Source organism: Hylobates moloch, unplaced genomic scaffold, assembly GCF_009828535.3.
Source record: "Hylobates moloch isolate HMO894 unplaced genomic scaffold, HMol_V3 SCAFFOLD_5, whole genome shotgun sequence".
Taxonomy (NCBI): domain Eukaryota; kingdom Metazoa; phylum Chordata; class Mammalia; order Primates; family Hylobatidae; genus Hylobates; species Hylobates moloch.
Genome location: NW_026652280.1, coordinates 95,928,596 through 95,954,711, shown reverse-complemented (window position 1 = coordinate 95,954,711; position 26,116 = coordinate 95,928,596). Strand labels below are relative to the sequence as shown.

The 26,116-nt window shown below is 36.1% G+C and overlaps 1 protein-coding gene across 1 annotated transcript in view; it reads left to right on the top strand.

The window, feature by feature from the left end:
• The first annotated feature begins 332 nt into the window (after positions 1-332).
• The window catches only part of LOC116469229 (putative olfactory receptor 10J6), a 146,512-nt gene continuing 120,728 nt past the window's right edge, over positions 333-26,116 (top strand). Inside the window, exon 1 of the mRNA XM_032154038.1 lies at positions 333-826. Within this exon, the coding sequence (XP_032009929.1) occupies positions 333-826 (494 nt within the window). The remainder of the gene's footprint in view (positions 827-26,116) is intronic.

Below are 26,116 nucleotides of genomic sequence, written 5' to 3'. Positions count from 1 at the left end.
TAGGAAAGAAATAAGAGGAGAAAAGAGGAGCCGTTCCAGATGTCAGGGAGGAAGAGTAGAAATGAAGTAGGAGCACGTATGGTTATGCAGTGAAAAAGTGAGACTATATGATTCTGTGATGCATGGAAAATTATAACAGATGGTCACAGAGTAAAAATATTTTAAGTAAAGATAAGTAAACCCAGGGATTAACTTAATCCACTAGGAAATATATCACCAGATTTGTAACTGAGAACTATTGAACTTCAATCAATTTCAGAAATGTGCTTCTACTGCTTTACTGAGACTATGTGACTTTTATGCTTTTATGTTTCAGATTTGGGAAGCAATCAATGAAAAGAGAGAACTTTACTCTCATCACTGACTTTGTTTTCCAAGGTTTCTCCAGCTTCTGTGAGCAGCAGATCACCCTTTTTGGCGTGTTCCTTGCACTATACATCTTAACCCTAGCAGGCAATATCATCATTGTGACCATCATCCGAATTGATCATCATCTTCACACACCCATGTACTTCTTCCTGAGCATGCTGTCCACTTCAGAGACTGTATATACATTGATCTTTCTCCCAAGGATGCTCTCCAGCCTCGTAGGTATGAGCCAGCCCATATCATTGGCAGGGTGTGCCACACAGATGTTTTTTTTTGTAACCTTTGGCATCACTAACTGCTTCCTGCTCACAGCAATGGGATATGACCGCTATGTGGCCATCTGCAACCCCCTGAGATACATGGTTATTATGAACAAGAAGCTGCGTATCCAGCTTGTCCTGGGGGCCTGCAACATTGGGCTGATTGTAGCAATAACACAAGTGACATCTGTATTCAGGTTACCCTTCTGTGCTAGAAAGGTGCCCCACTTCTTCTGTGACATCCGACCTGTGATGAAGCTCTCCTGCATTGACACCACTGTCAATGAAATCCTAACTTTGATTATCAGTGTGCTGGTGCTTGTTGTACCTATGGGTCTGGTTTTCATTTCTTATGTTCTCATTATCTCTACAATCCTCAAGATTGCTTCAGTTGAGGGCCAGAAAAAAGCTTTTGCCACCTGTGCCTCCCACCTCACTGTGGTCATTGTCCACTATGGCTGTGCCTCCATTGCCTACCTCAAGCCCAAGTCAGAGAACACCAGAGATCATGACCAGCTGATCTCAGTGACCTACACTGTCACCACTCCCCTACTGAACCCTGTGGTATACACCCTGAGAAACAAAGAGGTCAAAGATGCTCTGTGCAGGGCTGTTGGTGGGAAGTTTTCCTGACCATTTAGGAAGAGTTCTCCTGAGGCTGTCAACACCCACACTAGTCAGGAATATGAGGTGTAAACTCACAAACCCTTGGCTCCTAGAGACCTGCCCCTTAAATAAGAGGCAAAAGAGGAATAGCAGTTTCATACAACTGGGAGTCTGAAGCTTTAAATAAAGTTACTGGATGGAGTTTTATCCCTGTTTTGGGGGATAAATAGAAAAACAAAGATAAGATATGCCTAAATAAAAGGTCAGAAAGTAGTGTGGGCTAAGAAATTTTTTACTGACCTTTTGGTTTCTTTGTGAATCTCCACCTAATGAAGGCAATAGAAAGCCCCTTGAGAAAATAGAATCCAAGACACACTTAAAATCTGTTTCCTACAATCCCTTTCTTCCTATACTAGAGCACCAGGGCTTCTAAAACTGGATTCCCTATTGGAGTATGTTTATGACATGTCAAGTAATAAGTTACTGTGTGGGGAAGGAGAGAGGCCTCAGGATTAGATAGCCCAGGAGAAATAGATGTTCTCTCCTGGATGTGTTAATTTATCCCAGATTCTAGCAAAACTGCTTATTAAATATGGTGAGCATACACAGTTTAATTAGAGATGCTGGCACTTCTATAGTCATCATGACAGTGTTTTGAGGGCACAATCTGAGATACTCCTGGATCCTTTCAAATTTGGTTAAATCAGAAAACACATAATGGGCAAGAGCTATGAACTAGCCTCTGTGCTAGGTCCTGGAGAAATAAAGGTTAAAAAAGCTTTCTTGTCTGGCTTCAGGAAGCTACAAGCCTAGTGGTAAAAACAAGCATTTGACAGTATGGTTTCAGTTCTTTATGATGAGTGGCATTTACAAACAATTAAAGAAGAACTCAGCAAAATAAAGAAAGGGAAAGGGGAAGAGAGAGAAACTGTTGGAGATTGTTAGGGAAGTCTTTAAAGAGGAGGGGACCTGTGATGTAAACTGTTTTTAAAACACAAGAGATTGTCTGAATGATGAGAAAGAATTCCAAAGAGAAGAAACAATGTAGCTACAGGTATGAAAGCAAAAGGACCGATCAGGGAACGAAAAATGATTCAGTTGTGCTGACTCCAGGACATGGAGGAGGTGGGGATTGAAGGAGATAAAACCAGAAGGGTAGGTTGGGGTCGTATTCTAAGGCCTCATATGCCAAATTAAGGAATTTCAGCTTTAACTTTTTTTTCTAAAACGGAGTCTTGCTCTGCTGCCCAGGCTTAGTGCAGTGGCACAATCTCAGCTCTCTGCAACCTCCGCCTCCTGGGTTCAAGTGATTCTCCTGTCTCAGCCTCCCGAGTAGCTGGAATTACAGGCATGCATCATCAAATCCGGCTAATTTTTGTATTTTTAGTAGAGACAGGGTTTCTCCATGTTGGCCAGGCTGGTCTCAAACTCCTGACCTCAGGTGATCCACCCACCTCGGCCTCCCAAAGTGCTGGGATTACAGGCATGAACCACTGCACCTGGCCAGTTTTTACTTTTAAGCATGGGAACTACCCAGGACTTAGGAGAACTAGGATTCAGTTTGTGAAGCATCTATATGAATTCTTAACATCTTTATCATACTTAGCTCCCCTGAGATATCTAAAAAGCCTTATGGGGGGAGGGGGACTTTGGACTCCAGGCCAAAAAAACTCATGAGTAAAAAGAAAATGTGACTAAGGTATTGGGGAGAATACACAGAAATAATTATGTACTTAAGATGAAGCTGAATCAGACAGTCATAGAGAACATGGAGAGGAAGCTGTCCAAGAACTGTCATGTAGATTTGGGGTTTGAGATACAGATGAGCACCAAGGGAAGAATAAGGATTTGCTGTTAAATCAGTGACTAGACTGGGCCTCAGACCTGGTGGCAGTATGATCTCAGGGCACACTTTCTACTAGGCTGAAAGGGTGGACTCTTTAATCAGAAAAGCCTTCGAACAAACAAACAAACAAACGAACAAACAAACAAACAAAAACAGCAGAGATCCAAAGGACACATGTATCTGCATTCCAGACCGTAATAGAACTACTAGGGCATTTTTCAGGATTAACAAGGTCAATGGCAAAAATAAAACCATATCTAAAGTTCTCTAAGAACATTATAAGGTGGCTAAAAGTAACGAAGAAAAGTTGTTAACTGACAAGAAAAAAAATGAAAAATTAAAAGCAAAACATTGCTGGTAAAGATTTTGACAGGCATTAAGTAAACATTCATGAAATGTTTACCAGTCATTCAATAAACATTCATAAAGTCTTTACTATGTGCCAGATACTATGCTAGACATAAAAAAATCTTGAAATAAGCCCTGCACTATCCCTTAAACAGTTTCCAGTCTTGAAAGGGAGATGGGCTTATGCAGAACTCACCATAATTCAATGTGATGGAGAAATGAACAAAGTATGCTTAATATTTAATGACAAAAATGTAAGCCTCGGGATATTTTTTCCTGATCTATATAAAGCTAAATCTCATCAAGCTAAGAATGGATCTTGCATGTTGAAGTTCAGTGAAATAAATGCCTGTTACCTGGACAGTAAGGTTGCCTTGATCTGTGTGTAGTGCTATCTCCTGGGGCCAAAGGCTATGCAGCTCCTGCTGGGCTTCACTCAGAACATTTCATCACCATAGAATTTTGGAACATTTGTCACCCAGGTTTTTCAGAAATCTTGTTTGAACAGAATAGCTTAACAGTCAGACATTATGGAATCAAATGTTTTCAACATTCCCTTTTTTTGGAATTATTTTAGTCATCATTCATGCTCGGTATCACTGCTTTCATACTGTAGCCCCTTGCCACAAGACAATTTCCCAACCATTATCTCACTAGGTCCTCAGAACAATCTCAAGGGAGACAAGGATAAGGCTCTCATTATACGATAATAAGACTGAGACAGAAAAAGGAGTGAAGGCAGAACTTGAACTTGCACCAGTTGGCTGGCATTTTCTGTTTTCCTAGAATAAGTCCTCACCCAAGGGCGACTCACAATGGAAATAGTGATGTACTAGAGAAATCAAACTAGGCAAAATTTACATTCTCCGGGGCCTCAAACATTCCAAATAAATCAAAACCTCATCCCCGAGGCTTTTCCAAGAGAGGTCCTATATAAAAGGCCCACCTGGGACCCTTACTCTAGCCAGTGGGGACTCACGAGGAAGACCATCTCCAGCACAGCACAAGCTGTAAAGTCTTATTCATGCAGAACCAGCTAAGAATTTAGGGAACATGAGTATCCATTTTCTGCAATATTAAAACAAATCATAGAAAGGCATTTAGAGCTCCACAAGCAAACCTAACCCTTACTTAAACAGATTCAAGAATTCAGTAGACACTGTGTTGCGTTAGATCTGGAGCCAGTTGCTGGGAATAAGTGGTCAATTATGCCAAGTGTCTGGCTTGTGGACAGAGAGACTGCTATATCTACTGAATTCTTGAATCTGTTTAAGTATATATATAATTATATATATAATATATTATATATCATATTTTTAACAAATATATATATATATTATATATTTAGGTAGACTATATATATAGTCTACCTATATATATATATACATGTTTGGTAGACTAATGAATGCTAAACTAGAGCACAGAAGGAAGAAAGCTTTAGTTCCAATTGATGTTTTTAAATTATAAATAAAGGATAATAAACACAGGTTCTTGGCCAGTCACCTGGCTCACTTCTCTTCAAGCACATACTAAACACCATTAGCAATAAAGGGACAGATCATGCAATAGAGGGATTTGAGATCTTTATGGTAGTGCAGGACTCTTTTTTGTAAGGAAACTTCCAGCAACTCAAACTTTAAACTCTTATTTCTGTGGATGCCACCGAAGACTTTAGAAAGCATGAGTACCTCACTGACTCACTGCCTAGTAGAACTGAGGCTAGGATATGTTAAATGCCTTTGCAATATTTCTGTTGGACACACACTCCCTCCTCCCCAGCAATCTACAGACATATATCTCTGAGACATCTGTAAGCCCAAAGGAAAGCCTATGCACTTGTACTGGGTGGGGGTAGGAAGACACAATATAAGGCTGAAGGCCACTGAACTGAGATAGAGGTTAATGATTCACCCACAAAGACCTCTTGAAATTGAGAGTCACAACATTTAAGCAACTCAACCAGGAATAGAGAGTTAATGAATGAGAGAGCTAAGGCTTGAATTCAGTCTACTGACTTCAAGCCTTCCCATTCCTTATGTTGTAGCTGTGAGAAGTGATTGGTAAAAATGGGCTCTTAAGCAAAGTCCACCATGGGATCCCAGTATTCACTAAAAGAAAACTTTCATACTCTAAACAAAGTAGATTAGATTAAGTAAATAGGAAGATCTATTCAACAGGGTTGGGAAAACAGAAAAAGAGTATGCAGAAAGAGTATGCATTTTTCTTTGGCGATAGAATTTTCTTATCAAAGACTAGAAATGGATGTTGCAGTTTCTAGATGTCAATCTTGAGGCTTTCAAGGATCCTCAAAATAGCTTCAGAATAGGCTGTGCTCCCATCTATAAGCCATCTCATTTTTTCCCCATTTGGCTTCTGGAGCCCTAGCCTCAATAGCTCCTTCACTCTTGCCCTGGAAATGAGCTTACTCTAGCTTCTTATGGCCTGTGGACCCTTAATGTAATGTGTTAGCAGCATCAGCATATAGTTTATAAAGCATTTTCATTTGACCCTCACCACATGTCTGTGATATTGGTAGAGATAATCTCATCGGCATTTTATCTGTTAGGAAACTAAGGCTCAGAGGAGACATGGGTAACTCTGATAGGTAGTCAAAGTCATATAGCTGGTGATTGTCAGAATGACTTAAACCCAGGTAGTTGCCCCAGTCCTCCTTATTGCACTGTTCTTTGCTTAAGAGAAGTTCCTTTCATTTACTGTGTAGCAACTGAAGTTTAGCTCCAGCATTCCTCCATCCTGATAACTGAACACATCTGTATTTAAACATTTTCTGCCTTCTTTGGAAATGACAGCAAAGCATGCCCTCAGGAATGCTATGTTGTTCCATTATTGTGGCTCAGAGGAGAGTTTTCTAGCTGGTTCCATATTGTCTCAGCTTGCCTAAATATAAGGGCTTACTTTTTTAGCCCCTCACTCTCCCCCCAATTTCTCTCTAATGTTCCTCTTCTTCTCTTGTACTATTTCTACCTCTTCTTCTTCTTGTATTCTAGAGGCTTTTATCTTTTTTCTTTGATCTTTCATGAAGGACTATCTACAAAGGTATTTTGGGTGGGAGAATTGCTAAGCCACTTCTGGATGATCAGTAAGCTTCTAGCTGATTGCTGTCAACAAACCTCACTAAACTGCAAAGAGATGGACATTGCATCTTGGTTCTAAACTCTCAGAAAGTTTCCTGCATTGTTCAGACAAGACTGGTCAGTGTTTCACTGCTAATTTCACTCCTGTGTGGTTCCTTCCTTTGAATTTGACCAGCCCAAAGCTATATCTAGTTTAAGAAATTAAAAAATCTGCTCTCCAAGTGTGCATGCAAATATTTCTATTGTATACCTTTTGGAACTTAAAAGTCAAGAACTTTTCACTTTTGTTTCTCGAGCTTTTTAATTATCTCACTTTTTTCAAAGGAATTGAGGAGCTGAGTGACCAGAGTTTAATTCTGTGGACTGGAGATAGGAGGTGGGGAGAGGAAAGGCTTTTAGGATGAAAGTAAAATATAAGATGAAATGGGGGAAGGAAGGAAAACAATGGAAATATTTTTCAAATTTATTTCTCTAGTCTTTCATTGGATTTGTTGATTTCTTGATTTAGAATGTTTATCCACAGAACAATTTAGACTCTAGGCTTTCTGTTACTGAGCAATTTTAGCTAAGTTTCTTATTTCTAACCAAACTAGGAATGAATGGATGCTACTGTTAGTGTTCAATCTGTACAATGTCTTTTTAAGGTTTAATCAGAGGAAAAGGAGTTTAGAAGTTATCATTCCATCCTTAGAATCAGAAAAAGCTGGACAAACTAAAAGCCAATAACTTTTTTGGACCCATTAGAGAACTGAGGTTGCAAGTCAAGTTGCCACCTGGATATCTGAAGAGATATTACAGCTAAGACACAGCTGAGATCTGCCTCCTTTCAGGAGGCACTGGACCCATAAACTAGAGTACTTGAATGGCAATTCTGAAGAACTGCTGGGAGCTGAGTATGGACTAGCTCGACAGTGAGAAATTCCTGGGGGTCACAGTCTTATAGGAGCTCCCACACGTTCATGGATTTTGCATACAAGAACCTCACCAGATTCTCATGGTGAAGATTCAAAAAGGATCTCCTTCTGGCTCTGGCAGGGGGAAGGGAAAATTAATCATTGTGAAACACACTCACATCCTTCTCCATAACAAAGGCCTGTACTTCATAGAAAACTAACTTTGCTAGAGTCTTAGGTCAGGGGAAGGGAATCCTTTCTATCCAGTCACCTTTACCCTTTCCATCTCAACTAAGAAGGAAAAATACTCAACACGGGTCAGGACTTCAAATGAACAGATGGGCAATTCTGCAGGCAGAGAAAGGAGATGACCTGGGGAAAATATACTAAAGGAGAAGATCATGTGATGGTCACAGCTTTGAGACATGGGCCAACTAAAATACTGAGAACTAATTAGTAGATAATAGAAAACTTCCTCCACCCTAAATTACCACCATACCAACAGGGTTCCAGTATAATAACAGTGGATTACAGCTGAGAGAGTGTCAGATGCAGACTTTTTGAGGAAGAGTACTTATGGGAACCCAAAGTCAAAAGGAGAGACAAAATAAGGACAGTAAAGGAATTTGAAGTCTCTGACCAGAATAACATAAATTCTTGCATTAAAGGCCTGTTTATGTTACTTTCTATTACCTAATACAACATGTATGGCTTTCAACAACAACAAAAATTATAAGGTATGCTGAAAAGAAAAAAACAATCTGAAAACAAAAGTCAAGCATCAAACCAGATTCAGATATGTCACAGATATTCGAATTATCAGTCAGAGAATTTTAATAACTATGAAGATCTAAAATACATGATAAGGGCTCTAAAGGAAAAAGTAGACAACATGCAAGAAAGATGGGCAATGTAAGTAGAGAGAAAACCTAAGAAAGAATAATAAAGAAATGCTAGAAATCAAAAACAAAGTGACAGAAATAAAGAATGCCTTCCATGGACTCATTATTACATTCAACATGACCAAGGAGAGAGTAAATGAGCTTGGAAATTTGTCAATAGAAACTTCACAAACTAAAATGCAAGAAGAAAAAAAATAAAATAAAACAAAACAGAACATCAAATAACTGGGGGAAAGTATCAAAAAGTATACATATGGAATTAGAATAACAGGAAGAGAAGAACAAAAGAATGTAATAAAAAAATTGAAATAATAATGACTAAGAACCTTCCAAAATTAATGACAGGAATGACACCACATATCCAGAAATCTTAGACAACACCAAGCAAGGTAAACCAAATGCTCCTATGAAAAAATAAGCAAACAAACAAAAACTCCACTTAAGCAAATGAGTCATATTATTTTCCAGGTTCAGAAAACCAAGGACAGAGAAAATCTTTAAATAAGCCAGAGGGAAATAATCATCTTAACTATAGAGGAGTGAGAATAAGAATTAATGCAGACTCCTTATCAGAAACCCCTGCAAACAAGAAAAAGTGGGGTAACATGTTTAAAGTGTTAAAATAAAAAACACAGCCACCTAGAATTCTTTGGAGAGCAAAATTATTCTTCAAAAATAAAAGAGAAACAAAGACTTTATCAGACAAGCAAAACTAAATGAACTTAAGGTCAAAAGACTTGCCATTCAAGAAATGCTAAAATAACATATTTATGAGGAAAAAAATTATATAGGTCAGAAACTTGAATCAACATAAAAAAGGAAGAGAGTAGATTATTCTTAATTGAACTAAAAAAACTAGTTTTTTTAGAACTTTTATTTTAGGTTAAGTGGTATGTGTGCTTCTTTAAAGCAATAATAGTAGCAATGTACTTGGTTAATAGAATGAATGAATAAATAAATAAATAAATAAATAAATAAATAAATAAATAAAATAAACAAAACGTAGCTGGGAAGAATTGGGAATAATCATTATTATAAGATATCTACACTACATGTGAAGCAGCAGAGTGTTTTTTGAAAGTGAACTTAGATTAGCTTAAAATGTATATTGTATACTCCAGGATAACTATTATATTTTTTAAAGAACAAAAACTGGTATGCTGAGACCATATGGAGTTATATAAAATGCCTGATTAAAACCACAGAACACCCAGGACCAGGTGGATTCACAGCTGAATTCTACCAGAGGTACAAAGAGGAGCTGGTACCATTCCTTCTGAAACTATTCCAATCAATAGAAAAAGAGGGAATCCTCCCTAACTCATTCTATGAGGCCAGCATCATCCTGATTCCAAAGTCTGGCAGAGACACAACCAAAAAAGAGAATTTTAGACCAATATCCTTGATGAACATCCATGCAAAAATCCTCAATAAAATACTGGCAAACCGAATCCAGCAGCACATCAAAAAGCTTATCCACCATGATCAAGTGGGCTTCATCCCTGGGAGGCAAGGCTGCTTCAACATACACAAATCAATAAATGTAATCCAGCATATAAACAGAACCAAAGACAAAAACCACATGATTATCTCAATAGATGCAGAAAAGGCCTTTGACAAAATTCAACAACGCTTCGTGCTAAAAACTCTCAATAAATTAGGTATTGATGGGACGTATCTCAAAATAATAAGAGCTTTCTATGACAAACCCACAGCCAATATCATACTGAATGGGCAAAAACTGGAAGCATTCCCTTTGCACAAGACAGGGATGCCCTCTCTCACCACTCCTATTCAACATAGTGTTGGAAGTTCTGGCCAGGGCAATCAGGCAGGAGAAGGAAATAAAGGGTATTCAATTAGGAAAAGAGGAAGTCAAATTGTCCCTGTTTGCAGATGACACGATTGTATATCTAGAAAACCCCATCGTCTCAGCCCAAAATCTCCTCAAGCTGATAAGCAACTTCAGCAAAGTCTCAGGATACAAAATCGATGTACAAAAATCACAAGCATTCTTATACACCAATAACAGACAAACAGAGAGCCAAATCACGAGTGAATTCCCATTCACAATTGCTTCAAAGAGAATCAAATACCTAGGAATCCAACTTACAAGGGATGTGAAGGACCTCTTCAAGGAGAACTACAAACCACTGCTCAGTGAAATAAAAGAGGATACAAACAAATGGAAGAACATTCTATGCTCATGGGTAGGAAGAATCAATATTGTGAAAATGGCCATACTGCCCAAGGTAATTTATGGATTCAATGCCATCCCCATCAAGCTACCAATGACTTTCTTCACAGAATTGGAAAAAACTACTTTAAAGTTCATATGGAACCAAAAAAGAGCCCGCATCACCAAGTCAATCCTAAGCCAAAAGAACAAAGCTGGAGGCATCATGCTATCTGACTTCAAACTATACTACAAGGCTACAGTAACCAAAACAGCATGGTACTGGTACCAAAACAGAGATATAGACCAATGGAACAGAATAGAGCCCTCAGAAATAATGCTGCATATCTACAACTATCTAATCTTTGAAAAACCTGACAAAAACAAGAAATGGGGAAAGGATTCCCTATTTAATAAATGGTGCTGGGAAAACTGGCTAGCCATATGTAGAAAGCTGAAACTGGATCCCTTCCTTACACCTTATACAAAAATTAAGTCAAGATGTATTAAAGACTTAAATGCTAGACCTAAAACCATAAAAAACCCTAGAAGAAAACCTAGGCAATATCATTCAGGACATAGGCATGGGCAAGGACTTCATGTCTAAAACACCAAAAGCAATGGCAACAAAAGCCAAAATTGACAAATGGGATCTAATTAAACCAAAGAGCTGCTGCACAGCAAAAGAAACTACCATCAGAATGAACAGGTAACCTACAGAATGGGGAAAATTTTTGCAACCTACTCATCTGACAAAGGGCTAATATCCAGAATCTACAATGAACTCAAACAAATTTACAAGAAAAAAACAAACAACCCCATCAAAAAGTGGGCAAAGGATATGAACAGACACTTCTCAAAAGAAGATATTTATGCAGCCAAAAAACACATGAAAAAACGCTCATCATCACTGGCCATCAGAGAAATGCAAATCAAAACCACAGCGAGATACCATCTCACACCAGTTAGAACGGCGATCATTAAAAAGTCAGGAAACAACAGGTGCTGGAGAGGATGTGGAGAAATAGGAACACTTTTACACTGTTGGTGGGACTGTAAACTAGTTCATCCATTGTGGAAGTCAGTTTGGCGATTCCTCAGGGATCTAGAACTAGAAATACCATTTGACCCAGCCATCCCATTACTGGGTATATACCCAAAGGATTATAAATCAGGCTGCTATAAAGACACATGCACACATATGTTTACAGCGGCACTATTCACGATAGGAAAGACTTGGAACCAACCTAAATGTCCAACAACGATAGACTGGATTAAGAAAATGTGGCACATATATACCATGGAATACTATGCAGCCATAAAAAATGATGAGTTCGTGTCCTTTGTAAGGACATGGATGAAACTGGAAACCAGCATTCTCAGCAAACTATCGCAAGGACAAAAAACCAAACACTGCATGATCTCACTCATAGATGGGAATTGAGCAATGAGAACACATGGACACAGGAAGGGGAACATCACACACCGGGGACTGTTGTGGGGTGGGGGGCGGGGGGAAGGATAGCATTAGGAGATATACCTAATGCTAAATGATGAGTTAATGGGTGCAGCACACCAACATGGCACATGTATACATATGTAACAAACCTGCACATTGTGCACATGTACCCTAAAACTTAAAGTATAATAATAATAAAATTTTAAAAAAGCACAGAACACAAAAAAGAAGAAAACAAACAAAAAACAAATGCAATAAATAGAAAACAGTTGCTTCAATTAAAAGACTGTCAAATGAATAAAAAACAAGACTCATTTAAAGGTTGTTTAAATATGAATGCTCTAAATACATTTAATTAAAAGACTTGAGGCACACAGGATTCATTCATAGGTTGTTTATAGTTTCTATCTGAATAAAAACCCATGTACACAGCTTAAAAATAAAGAAATGGAGAAAAGTATACCATGCTAACACTAATCCAAAGAAAGTTGCAGCAATTATATTAATTTCAGACAAAGCTGAATTCTGAACTAGGAAGATTATGAAATATAAAAAGGGGTAAAACATAATGATAAAAATATTGATTCTACAAGATGAAAAGATATATAAATGTCTATGTTTGGAGCAAAAAGACATCAAAATACATGGGTCAAAAACTTTTAGAACTGAAAAGGTAAAGCGCCAAATCTATTATAGGTGAATACTTAAATGCCCTTTCATCAGTAATTGTTTAAGAACACAGAATATCAGAAAGAATATAGAGGAACTAAACAGAACTATCAACCACTTTCTCTAATTGATGTTTATAGAATACTCCACCCAATGACAGTGGAATACACATTCTTCTGAAGCTCACATGAAACATTCATACCAAGATAGACATTGTGGAGCATAAACCACACATTTACCAATTTTTAAAAATAGAAATTATACAGTGTATGTTATCAGACCACAGTGAAGTTAAAACCAGAAATTAAGAACAGAGGATAGCTGGAAAATCCCAGCATATGTGAAAATTTCTATATAACACATGGGTCAAAGAAGAAGTCTGAAGAGAAATTTTTAAAATATATTTTGAGCTGAAAGAAAATGGAAATACAACTTATCATTTTTGACATGCAGAAATAGTAACGTTTGAAGGCAAATTTAAATCCTTAAATGCATACAATAGAAAAGAAGAAATATTTGGCATCGATAACATAAGCCTTGTCATAAGAAACTAGGGAAAGAAAAACAAAGCAAGCAGAAGAAAAATAAATATCAGCAGAAATCAATAAAATTGAAAGTAGAAAAACATTTGATATTGAGACTGTCAGCAAAGTTTAAAGCTGATTCTTTGGAAAGATCAGTAAAATTTATAAATCTCTTGAAAGGGAAAGAAGAAAAATAAAAGAACACACAAATTAGCAATACCCTAAATGAAAAAGGGGCCATAACTACTGACCCACTGACATTAAGAAGATTATAAGGGAATATGAAAAACTCTATGCCCAGAAATTTGAAAACTTAAATGAAATAGGTCAATTCCTTGAAAGATACAATGTACCACAACTCACACAAGGAGAAATAAAGAAACTGAATAGCCTTATACATATTAAAGAAATAATTTAATAATAATTAGCCTTTCAAGAAATTAAAGTGACAGGCCCAGATGGTTTTACTGGTGAATTCTATCAAATAATTAAGTAATAAATAATACCAATTTTCCACAGTCTCTTCTAGAAAGTGGAAGTAGAGAGAATGTTTTTTGAGTAATTCCATGAAGTCACTATTACCTTCATACCAAAATCAAATAGACACATTTTTTAAAAACATAGACAATATCTCTAATGAATGTTAAGGCAAAAAATTTGACAAAATATGAGCAAATCAAATGCAACAATATATAAGATAAAGTATACACCATGACTAAATGTTGTTTATTTCATGTATTCAAGGCTAGTTCAAGATTCAAAAGCCAATCAATGTAATCCACCAAATCAACATGATAAAGAAGAAAAATCATATGTTTATGTCAGTTGATGCAGGAAAAGCATCTGACAAAAGTCAATGCTGGCTTCTGATTTAGAAAAAGTAAAATTCTCAGCAAATTAGGAATAAAGAAGAACTTTTTCAACTTGATAAAGAATATTGTTTAAACCCACAACTAACATTACACTTAAGGTGAGAAACTGAATTCTTTCCCCCTAAGATCAAAAGCAAGACAAGGATGTTCCCTCTCAGCACTTCTATTCAACATCCTACCAGAAGTCCTAGTTTCTGCAATAAGACAAGTAAAAGAAATAAAAGGTATATAGATTGGAAGAAAGAATTAGTGTTTTCTTTATTAACAATTGACATTATTGAATAAACCCCAAAGAACCTACAAACAAAGCTTCCAGGACTAATGAGTACGGTAATGTAATAGAATACAAGGTCACTATACAAAAGTCAATTTTTTTTCTATGCACCAGTAATGAAAAAACGAAATTAGAAATAAATACTACAAATAATAAAATAAACATAAATCTAAACAAAAGTGTAGAATTTTAATATAGAAAACTACATAACACTGAATAGAAAAATCAGATTATCTAAACAAATTGAGATATTTCATGTTCCTGGATTGAAAGAGTCAATATTGTTAAGATAGCATCTTTTCTCAACAGATTTACAGATTCACACAATGCTAATCAAAATCTCAGCAAGGTGTTTTGTAAATATGGACAAACTGCTTCTAAAGCTTTTATGGAAAGATAAAGGATCTAGAATAGCCAACACAATACTGGACAGAACAAAGTTAGAGAACTGAAAGCTACTGAAATTGAACTTGTATCCAAAATGTACAAAGAACTCTTACAACTCAACAATAACAAAACAAGTAACCCAATTTTAAAATGAGCCAAATAACTGAATAGCAACCTCATCAAAAATCTATAGATAGCAAATAAGCACATGAATAAAGGTCCATCATTTCTTATTAGGAAAATGAAAATTAAAATAACAATGAAATACAACCACGTACTTATTAGAATGGCTAAAATTTAAAACACTGACAACTCCAATTGCTGGTGAAGATGTGGTACAGTAGGAACTCTCAATCATTAAGGGTTGGGATCAACATGGTATAGCTACTTTGGAAGAGAGTTGGACAGTTTTACACAAAGATAAACATATTCTTGCCCTATGATCCAGCAACCACACTGCTAGGTGTTTATCTAAATGATGAAAAACTTTTGTCCACAAAGAAACCTACATACAAAAGTGTATAGCAGCTTCCTTCATAGTCTGTAAAAATTGGAGTCAACCAAGAAGTCATTCAATAAGTGAGAAGGTAAATAAGCTGTTGAACATCCACACAATGGAATCCTATTCGGTATTATAAGTAATAAGCTGTCAAACATTTTAAATTTTGATGAAATTTTAAATTTTAATGAAACCCAATTTATCATATTTTTCATGGATCATAATTTTAATATAAAGAACTCTGCCTATATTTATGTGTATAGTCTACTTTGACTTAATTTTTATGTAAGATATGAGACTTAGGTTGAAGTTTGTTATTATTATTATTTTTGCCTGTGAATCTCTAAGTGCTCCAGCATCATTAATTGTTGAACAGGCTATCTTTCTCCATCAAATTACTTCGTAATCTCTCTAAAATATAGGTAGGACATATTTGTGACTATTTTAGTTTCTCTATTCTGTCCTATTGATCTGTTTATCTTTCTACCAATACTTAACAGTCTTTATTATTATAAATATATAATAAGCCTTAAAATTTTGTAGACTTATTTCTTCACTTTATTCCTTCTTTCCTATATTATTTTAACTATTCTAGTTCCTTAGCTTTTCCATATAAATTTTAGAATAATCTTTTCTATATCTACAAAAAAATTCTGAGATATTGATAGAAATTACATTATTTCTATATATCAGTTTAGGAAGAAGTAATGTATTCACTATGTGAGTCTTCCAATCCATAAACACATATATCTCTTCACTTACTTTGATCTTTGATTTTTTTATCAGCATTTGTAGCTTTGAGTATACAAGTCTTATACATATTTTGTTATACCTACTGCTATTTCACTTTTTTTCCAGTTGTAAATGGCTTTTTGCTACTAATTTCAGTGCCTGCGTGTTCATTACTAGTATATAGAAATACAATTGATTTTTGTAGGTATATCTTGTATTTCATGATCTGACTGAACTCACTTATTAGTTCTAAGAGATTTTTGTAGACTCCTTGGAATTTCTACATAGACAATTATGTCTTCTGCAAAGAAAGACATTTTATTTCTTTTTTTTCCAATCTGGATGCTTTTTATTTCCTCTTTTTGCCTTATTGTGCTGGCTAGTTACAGCATTGTGTTAATAAAAGGAAGTGGACATATTTACCTTATTTTCAAACCTACAGATAAAGCAGTCAGTCTTTCACCATTAAGTATAAAGTTAGCTGTAGGATTATCATCATATTATGTCTCTCTCTTTCTCTGGTCATTTTCTTTTCTCAGAAGCCTACCTTACCTGATATTAATATACTCACTCCTGGTTTCTTTTAATTAATACTTGCATGATTATTCTTTCCCATTAGTTTATTTTCTACCTGCCTATATTTAAAGTTAATTTCTACTAGACAGCATATATTTAGGTCATGTTATGACATCCACTCTGCAATCTGTTTTGATTTGGTATATCTAGACCATTTATATTTTATGTAATTATTAATATGCTAGGACTTAAATCTGCTACTTTATTTCTTTTCTATTTTATCTTTTTTTTGTTTCTCTTTTTTATGCCTTCCTATGGGTAACATAGATATATTTTCAAATTCCATTTTGATTTTTCTGTTTCGTTTTAGATGTAGATTTTGGTATAGATTTTTGGTGGTTGTACTAAGTATTATATTATATATCCAAAATTTATCATAGTCTATAGTTGTCATCAATTTACCAGTTTGAGTAAAGAGTAGAAATTTTACCTCCACTTATATCCCTTTATCCTCCTTCTTTTATAACATAATTGTCTTAAATATTTCCTCTACACAAATTTAAAACCACATCAACCCTTATAGCACTAACAGTTATAATTTTCATTTTAACCAAACATAATTTTTAAAACTCCAGAGAAGGAAAATCTATTTTATTTACCTCTATTTTCACATTCAGTTTTCTTTCTTCCTCCCTGATATTTCAAGCTTTTTTCTGGTACTGTTTCCTTTCTGAGAGACCATTCCTGTCTGGGAGGGAGAGGTATGTCTCACTGCCACTCCTATGTGACTTCCACTGACCCTATGAGTGGGGTGGTCTTATTACTACTGGCTGGCAATATAAGTCCTGACATGCAATTCAGCCTCTTCTGACTCCATCCCAGCAGGGGAGGAGCTGGGCCCCTCATTACTGCTGGGTAGAGTGGACATAGACGTTCAGAAAGAACTTCTTGCGATAGTTTACTGAGAATGATGTTTTCCAGTTTCATCCATGTTCTCACTCATAGGTGGGAATTGAACAATGAGAACTCATGGACACAGGAAGGGGAACATCACATTCCGGGTACTGTTGTGGGGTGGGGGGTGGGGGGGGCGGGGACAGCATTAGGAGATATACCTAATGCTAAATGACGAGCTAATGGGTGCAGGAAATCAACATGGCACATGGATACATATGTAACAAACCTGCACATTGTGCACATGTACCCTAAAACCTAAAGTATAATAAAAAAAAAAAAAAAAGAAAGAACTTCTATTGGCCATTCTTTTAGGGTAAGTCTGCTGGCAACAAATTCTTAATTTTCTTTTATCTGAGAATGTCTTGTTTTCCCTTTTATTCCTGAGGGGTATTTTTGCTGGATATAGAATTCTGAGTTGTTTTGTTCAGTACTTTAAAAATGTTGTATTGTTTCCTTGTAACTTTGTGGTTTCTGATCAGAAATTCTCTCCATTTGACTCTTTTTGTTTGGTTGGTTGTTTTTGTTTTGTTTTGTTTTTTTGGTATAGGTAATTTGTTGTTTCTCTAACTGCTTTTAAAAATGTTCCTTTTTCTACAGCTTTCAGAAGTTGGACTATGATGCGTCTTGGTGTGAATTAGTTTTAATTTATCTTGTTTCAGGTTCTCTCATGTCCTTGAATATGTAGCTTTATGTCTCTCGCCAAATTTGGGAAGTTCTCAGCCTTTAATTCTTTGAATACTTTGAAAGAATTATTTGAATTCTTTCAGCTCTGTCCTCTTTCTCCTTTGGTTCCAGGAAATCAATTACACAAATGATAGCTCCTTTGTCATATTCTCCCAGGTCCTTGAAGCTCTGTCAATTCTTTTCCGTCTATTTCATCTGTTTTTCAGACTGGATAGTTTCTATTTTTTAATCATCCAATTCACTGATTCTTTCCTCTGTCCCCTCCTGTCTAGTGTTGAGTACATACATTGACTTTTTTTTCAATTCTAAAATTTTCATCTAGTTCTAATTTATATATTTTTTTTTGCTGAAACTTTCTATTTATCTGCTAAGATCTTCTACTCTGTTTTAAGCATGTTCATAATTGCTCATGAAGCATTTTTATGGATGGCTGCTTTAAAATCTCTCAGCTAATTCTAACATTTGTATCATCTTGATATTGGCATCTATTGATTGCCTTTTATCATTCAGTTTGAGATATTCCTGGTTCTTGATAAGATTCATGATTATCTATTGAAACATAGATATTTTGTATTATGTTATGAGACTTTGGATCCTTTTAAAAATATTCTGCCTTAGCTGGCTTTCTCTGACACTGCTGTTGCAGAAGATGTGCCACCTCATTAATGCCAAGTAGGGACAAAAATCCAGGTTCACCACTTGGCTTCCACTGACACTTAAAGGGAGGTCAATCTCCTTATTACTGATGGGTGAGGATGGGAATTAAAGTTTCTCACTAGGCTTCCCCTTAAACCATCCTGGCTCGGAGAGTTAGGTGTGCCTTGTTACCACTCCTGTGTGACCTCCACTGACTTCCACTGACACCATGAGGGGGATGGTCTTATTGTTACTGGCAGGTAGTATAAGTCCTGACACTCAACTTGGCCTCCTCTGACACCACCCCAGCAGGGAAGGAGCAGCACACCTCATTACTGCTGAGTGAAGAAGACATAGAAGTTCAGGCTCTCTATGTTGTCTCTCCTCAACATTTTAAAACATTCTTTTTTGTGTGATGCAGAACATTTAAGCACTCCAAATCTCTCTTCCAACCAAAATATCCAAATTCACCTTAACTTGGATGACAGATGAGTGCTTTACTTTAGCATAGTCCAATCTCTTGAAAGAACAGTTGGAATTATACCTCTCAATAATATTTTGCTTTAAATTACATATTTGGGTTACTTCCTCTGTAATGGGTTTTCTGATTTTATTCCAATTTTCTTGCTGAGTTTTCACCAAAATTAATCTTAGCCTCTCAGCATTTAAAAAAAAAAAAGCAAAGACATCATTTATGAGGATATATGCATATTGGTAACATTACAATAGAGTTGTAATACCCATAGCTTCCTTATTAAGATTGTGAACTGCTGAAATCCACCAGAAAATAATTTTTTAAATTTTTAATTAAGTTTTTTAAAATTATCACATAGGAAAGTTGACTTGTGTGTGTGTGCAATTCTATAAATTTAGCAAGTATTCATTTCTGTAACCAGCACCACAATTAGGATACAGAACCATTTGATCATCTAAAAAACTCTCTCATTCTATCCCTTCAGTCACAACTCTCATTCACCCCAATCCTAACAATTACTGATCTATTCTCTGTTACTGTAGTCTTCTCTTTTCAAGACTGTAAGGTAAATGGAATCATACAGTATGTGACCTTTTGAAATTGTCTTCTTACACTTAGCTTAATACTATTGAGATGCATCCAAGCTGCTGAGTCAATCAACAGTTTGTTCCTTTATAATGATGAATGGTATTTCATTGTATGGATGTATCTCTTGTTGTTTGTTCACTGAAGGAGATTTGGGTTCGCTACAGTTTTTGGTAATTATGAATAGAGCTGCTAGAAACATTAGCCTATTGGGTTTTGTGTGAACATAAATTTCCATTCTATTTGGATAAATAGCAAAGAATGAGGTATCCATGTCATATAGTGAGCATATGTTTAATTTTATAAGAAACTGCCAAACTGTTTTCGAGTGGCTGTACGTTTTTTCTTTCCCAATGTGATAATTCCAGTTGTTCTGCATCCTTACCAGCAGTTGGTAATGTGGTTTTTTTTATCTTTTAGCCATTCTTTTACATGTGTAGTTGTATTACAGAGGTTTTACTTTCTATTTCTTTAATGGGTTATAATACTGAATAGCTTTCCATGTGCTTGTCATCATTACATCTTACGGTGAAGCGTCTGTTCAAATATTTTGACATATTTAACTGGATTGTTTATATTCCAAGTCTGGGATTTTGAGAGTTCTTTATATATTCTGGATACAAGTCTATTGTCAGATAAATTTTTTGCAAACATCTTATCCTGGGCTATTGCTGGTATTTTCATTCTCTTTACAATTACTTCCACAAAGCAAAAGTTTTTTATTTTGATGAAGTTTGATTTATCAGTTCTGTCATTTTTTGGCACCATGTCTGAAAACTCTTTGCCCAATTCCAGTTCAGGAAGATTTTCTCCAAAAAGTTTCATAGTTTTAGATTTACATATATATCTATAACATATTTAAGTTTATTTTTGCATAAGGTGAAAGTTAGGTCAGGTTTCATTTTCCTATTGAAAAGATTATCCTTTCTCCACTAAATTGTTATTGTATTTTTGTCAATTGTACATATTTGTGTAATATTTACCGTTGTCATTCTGGAATATAATATGTCTTTCGTAAGATCTGCCCTCTTCCCATCACATATCTTTGTATTGCTTCATTTTGTCTTCATTAATTCACTTATTTCTAGGAATTTTGCTAGACATTTTTAGCTAGGAATTTTAGCTGGAAATAAAGGTTGTATGCTTGAGGCAGGAGAATAGGGTCTGGAGAGAGGGAACCTAAGGCTGTTTCATGCCGACTTCCTAGAACTAAATTGAAAGGAAAACACTAACTTTCCACACCTAAATAACAAAAGGACCAGAGGCTACTCCTTTTGACCTTTTCTGCAGGCAGATGGGAAATTGTCTGTCCGCAACAAATCAGACTGATTGCAGGTCCAGTCTTCCTTTGCAAGTTTGTAACTTCTCTACAGCTTTTGAATGGTTGCTGTCCTCAACCAATAAGATTGATTGTGGGCAGAGTCTTTGTTTGTATAGAAGTATAACTTTGTAATTCACCCTAGCCTCTGGCAACCAATCAGATGTTTGCACAGGATTGTGACCTTTGTAACTTCACTTCAGCCTCTGGTTGGCTGCTTTCTGCAATCAATCAGACTGATTGCAGGCTACCACTTCATTGACATGAGGTGAGCATGAAGTGGCCAATGGGAAACTTCTAGGGAGCATTTGGACCCAAGAAGATTCTGTATCCTGGCCCCAGAGCTACTGCTGAGCCCACTCCCACACTGTGGAGTGTACTTTCGTTTTCAATAAATCCCTGCTTTCATTCTTTCATTCTTTTTTTGCTTCATTCTTTCTTTGCTTTGCTGGGCGTTTTGTCCAACTCTGTTCAAAACACCAAGAACCTAGACAACTTGCAATCACCACATGCTGACTGACACTGTGTCTTTTCAGTCTTCTCAAAAGAGTAGAAAAACTTCTCCAAGTGGCATTGCTCTTCATTACATAGAAACAGAAATAGACATTCTTTTTTTTTTTTTTGAGACAGAGTCTCGCACTGTCGCCCAGGCTGGAGTGCAGTGGCGCCATCTGCAAGCTCCGCCTCCCGGGTTCACGCCATTCTCCTGCGTCAGCCTCCCGAGTAGCTGGGACTACAGGCGACCGCCATGCCCGGCTAATTTTTTTGTATTTTTAGTGGAGACGGGGTTTCACCTTGTTAGCCAGGATGGTCTCAATCTCCTGACCTCGTGATCCGCCCACCTCAGCCTCCCAAAGTGCTGGGATTACAGGCGTGAGCCACTGCGCCCTGCCAGAAACAAACATTTTTATTCCTACAGAGCCCGTCATGACAACAGCTGCCCTGCAGCACCTCTTCCAGACATCACAATGTGAAACAGGAAATATGCTGTCCCTCTCCAACCTCTGCCTCCATCTCCCCTCCCCTTGTACAAGTTCCTTCACAGAAGTTCTTTCACATAAAAATTATTTTATGCAAATGGATTCCTGTGGACTTCAAGTCTGACAAGTCTGAATCCCAGCGGAAACACAAGTTAGCCTCAAACTGAGAACCTCATACTACATTCAGAATATGTTTTCATGTTTCCAAAATGTCACCAAAAATGAGATGACAGGAACCTGAACCAAAAGGATGAGAGTAGAGATGGAAAGTAAATGTTGTTACAAAGGCTAAATGAGAAATTTGTCCCAGATCTAATATGGATCATGATGAAGAAGATAGGATGAAAGAACACTCTTACCATTCTGAGTGCCGAAAGCAGGAGGTGGTTCCTAAAAATATGAAGTTTGAGTGAGTTCAGTTGTAAACACATTTAGTTAGAGATGACTTTAAAGACATTAAGTGGAAATACTCAGCAGAAAGTTGGAAAGATAGGTAAGAAGTTCTTAGAATATAAAATAGGGAGCTATCAATATAAGGTGAAAAAGTTAAGCTATGAGAGTGAACAATATATCTGAGAGAGAGATTATAGAGAAAGAAAAGCAAAATGGTGAGGATTTAGCCTTGAAATTAATGAGTAGCATTCAAGTGGTCACCAAAGACCGGGCAAAGAGAGCTGCCAAATGCAAACAGAAAAGAGGTAGTTGAAAAGGGGCAAAGAGCTTTCCTTTGCTGCAGGCACTAAATCAATTTTTGCTTTAATGTAAAGAGTTTGTTGTATATTTGTTTTGTTTTGCTTGCTGTTGTTATTGTGTGTTTGCTGTACCAGCTGATGCTCAGGAATATCACTCTCTACTTGGCCCTGCTTTATCTTCTTCTGCTCTCTGAGGGGTGGGAAAGCCAGGAGACTAAACTTTCACACTATCACCAACAATATAATATCTTGTAATAATAATTTTCTGATTTTACGCTTTCAAAAAAAAAAAGAGAGCATTTCTGCTTTCAGCAGTTTTATTGCTACCAGATATCTTCTGATTAATTATTTGCCTTTACGAATAACTGTTCTTTCCAAAACAATCTAAGAGGTTCTTTATATATTCCAAGACTTAATCAGATTATACACAAGGAGGTTTTCAAATTAAGTATTTCGTTTTCCAATTACAAATAAAAACACTGTGGACCCATTTGGAAAAAATAGGATATTATAAAAAATACATAAAGAAGAATGAATGAATGATTGATTCAAAATCCAACTAACTGGACATTATAGAAAGAACATTTCTTATAGTTTTTTATGTTGAGATAATATTTTATATAAAAGTCACATTTTACTTTTTCACTTAATAAAGTAAAAGATTTTCTCTATGGTATTACAGACTCTTCATAAGCATAATATTTAAAGCATGCAAAATAATTCATCATAGGTGTGTCCAATATTTATTAGTCATTAGCCAGTTTTTAGCATTTGAATTGCAATCTAATTTTTTAGTACAAAAATATTGTAGAAAATTGTAGTTTTTAGTTTTTAAAATCATCAATTTTTTACTCATTCCCACATAAAATAGATTTAATATGAACATCAATTTCAGTTAAATGCAAAAAGGTGATGTTTCACTGCATATGAAATTCCTCAGGTCCTCTCTGCATGTGAAATTCCCATGGTGCACAAAAATGGTCCAAAGACTTCTTTCTGGCTAGTGAATACAAAACTAGAGTTAATCCTTCTCCTTTGCTGTATTAATCCCAATCTCTCTTCTCATAATTCTATTTCCTTTTCCTTTTTAAAAAATCCTAATTACTTTAAATTACTTTCTGCCATAAAGTTCACTAGGCTTTGGTTATCTATAGGTATCCTATACAATGAGAGAAGAATGTGTATCTTCATTATGTTCAAGTACCCAGATAAATGAGCCTGCTCTTATAAGGTATTATCTTAAAGCCTTTCTGATGTTTTCTGTAAGGACTTGATTGCAATGAAATGTTCACACTGGGGCTGGGGTACATAGAATACTAGGCAGAGAGTTATTATTGTGGTTTAAAAATTTGTTAACAGTTTATAAAATTTTTCAACTAAAGCAATTTTTAAAAAATGTAATCTGAGAATAATGTGGTTTCAAAATTAAGCTGTGTGGTGTTTTCTCTACAAACAACTTCTCCTGCTTCTCTTACTATACCTTGCTAGAGTTCTACTTTTGACTGTCTTACTCTTTGCCTCCAAAGTTGTGGGGCAGATATGCAGTTTGGTCCTTCTGTTGAATCACTGAGCACGAGACATTGGAATGATCTAGCACAAAGGCTTCATTTTATAAGTGAGGTAACTGGATCTTACAAATTTTAAGGAATCTGTCCTACATCCTGCAGCTAGCTGGTACATGGCTGATTTGAAATTAGTGTATTTTCCAAAATACTATGCTGCATCATAAAGATGGATAATTACAAGTTAACTGAAAACATTTCTTCTGGGACGGTAAATCATTCAGAGAGAAAAATTGGGATGACTTAGGCTTTAGTTTAAACACTGTTTGTAAAGGTATGAACCATACAGAGCAAGAGCATAAATCTGACTCAGGATAAATCCACCCCACTTCAGCCATGGTGATCTTACCTTCAGTGAGAGATGGAAAGAGGGATCTTGAAGTTTATTTTACCAAATGACTTCAGTTGTATATTAGTCCATTTTCACTTTGCTATAAAGAATTGCCTGAGACTGGGTAATTTATAAAGGAAAGAGGCTTAGTTGACTGACTCACAGTTCAGCATGTGAGGCCTCAAGAAACTTACCATCATGGTGGAAGGCAGAGGGGAAGCAAGGCACCTTCTTCACAGGGTGTCAGGAAGGAGAATGAACACAGGTGGAACTACCAAACACTTATAAAACCATCAGATCTCGTGAAAACTGACTCACTATCATGAGAACAGCTTGGAGGAAGCCGCCTCCATGATTCAGTTGCCTCCCTCTTGTCTCTTCCTTGACACTTGGGGATTATGGTGATTGTGGGGATTACAATTCAAGATGAAATTTTGGGTGGGGATACACCCAAACCATATCAAGACCACTTTAATTACAGTGGCTATTTTAATAACCTCATCGTCCCCAGTAATCTTGTGCTGCATATATACAAGGGTTGTGGGTTGGGGCATATATGTCACGAAAAAAAAAAAAAAAAACTTGTTTCCCAGGATAAAACTTCCGGTATATTCTCAGAACCAATGTTAAATTAATTTTTTGCTTTAATGTAAGGAGTTTTTTTGTATATCACCCTTAGTTGATTCTGCCCAAAACTAAGGAGATCTCCAAGATGACTTTTTCTTCATTATTATTTATATAACTAGCTAGGACTTTAGAATGGCAGTTTGCCTTACCAAAAAAGTAAAGAAAAGAAAAACTAAAGCGAAAACTAAAGGTTCTGCTTTTTTGAGCACCCAACTATATACCTCAATAAATGTTTGAAAACAAGATCTCTCTATATCTTCCAGTACCAAGTACTGTGTTTTGCACAAACCAGTTCACCATTAAATATCTATGGAAGGAGATAAATATCCATGGAAAGGAGAAAAAGAAGGAAAGGGGAGAAGGAAGAAAAAAAAATGTATGAGCTTTAGACAAAGAAGAAAAAGAAAGAACTAACATAACCGACATCTAACCATTTGTTGGACATTTGGCTTATAGTCTTATTTTATCCTAACAAGGAACATAGGAATTTTATCTATTCTTAGCTGATGAAGGAAATGAAGTTCAAGGTTCATGTATAGTTAAGGAGCCATGAAGAGAGAGATTCAAACTGCTACACTTCCAGCTCTCCCTGTCTTCACTATGGTATTTTCCTAGGATTACTGTAACAGCTTCCTGACTCTCCTTGCTTCCACTTTAGCTTCCCTAAAAATAGTAACTGCTCAGCAACCAGAGCCTCTTTAAAATATAAATCAGATTGTGTCACTGTTCCCTGCGTGAATCATTCTGGTGGCTTCTTTCTGCATTTAGAATAAAATGTAAATTTCTTCATAAGTCTAAAAAGCCCTACCTGACCTGGCCTGTACCTCTGTCTCCAACACCCT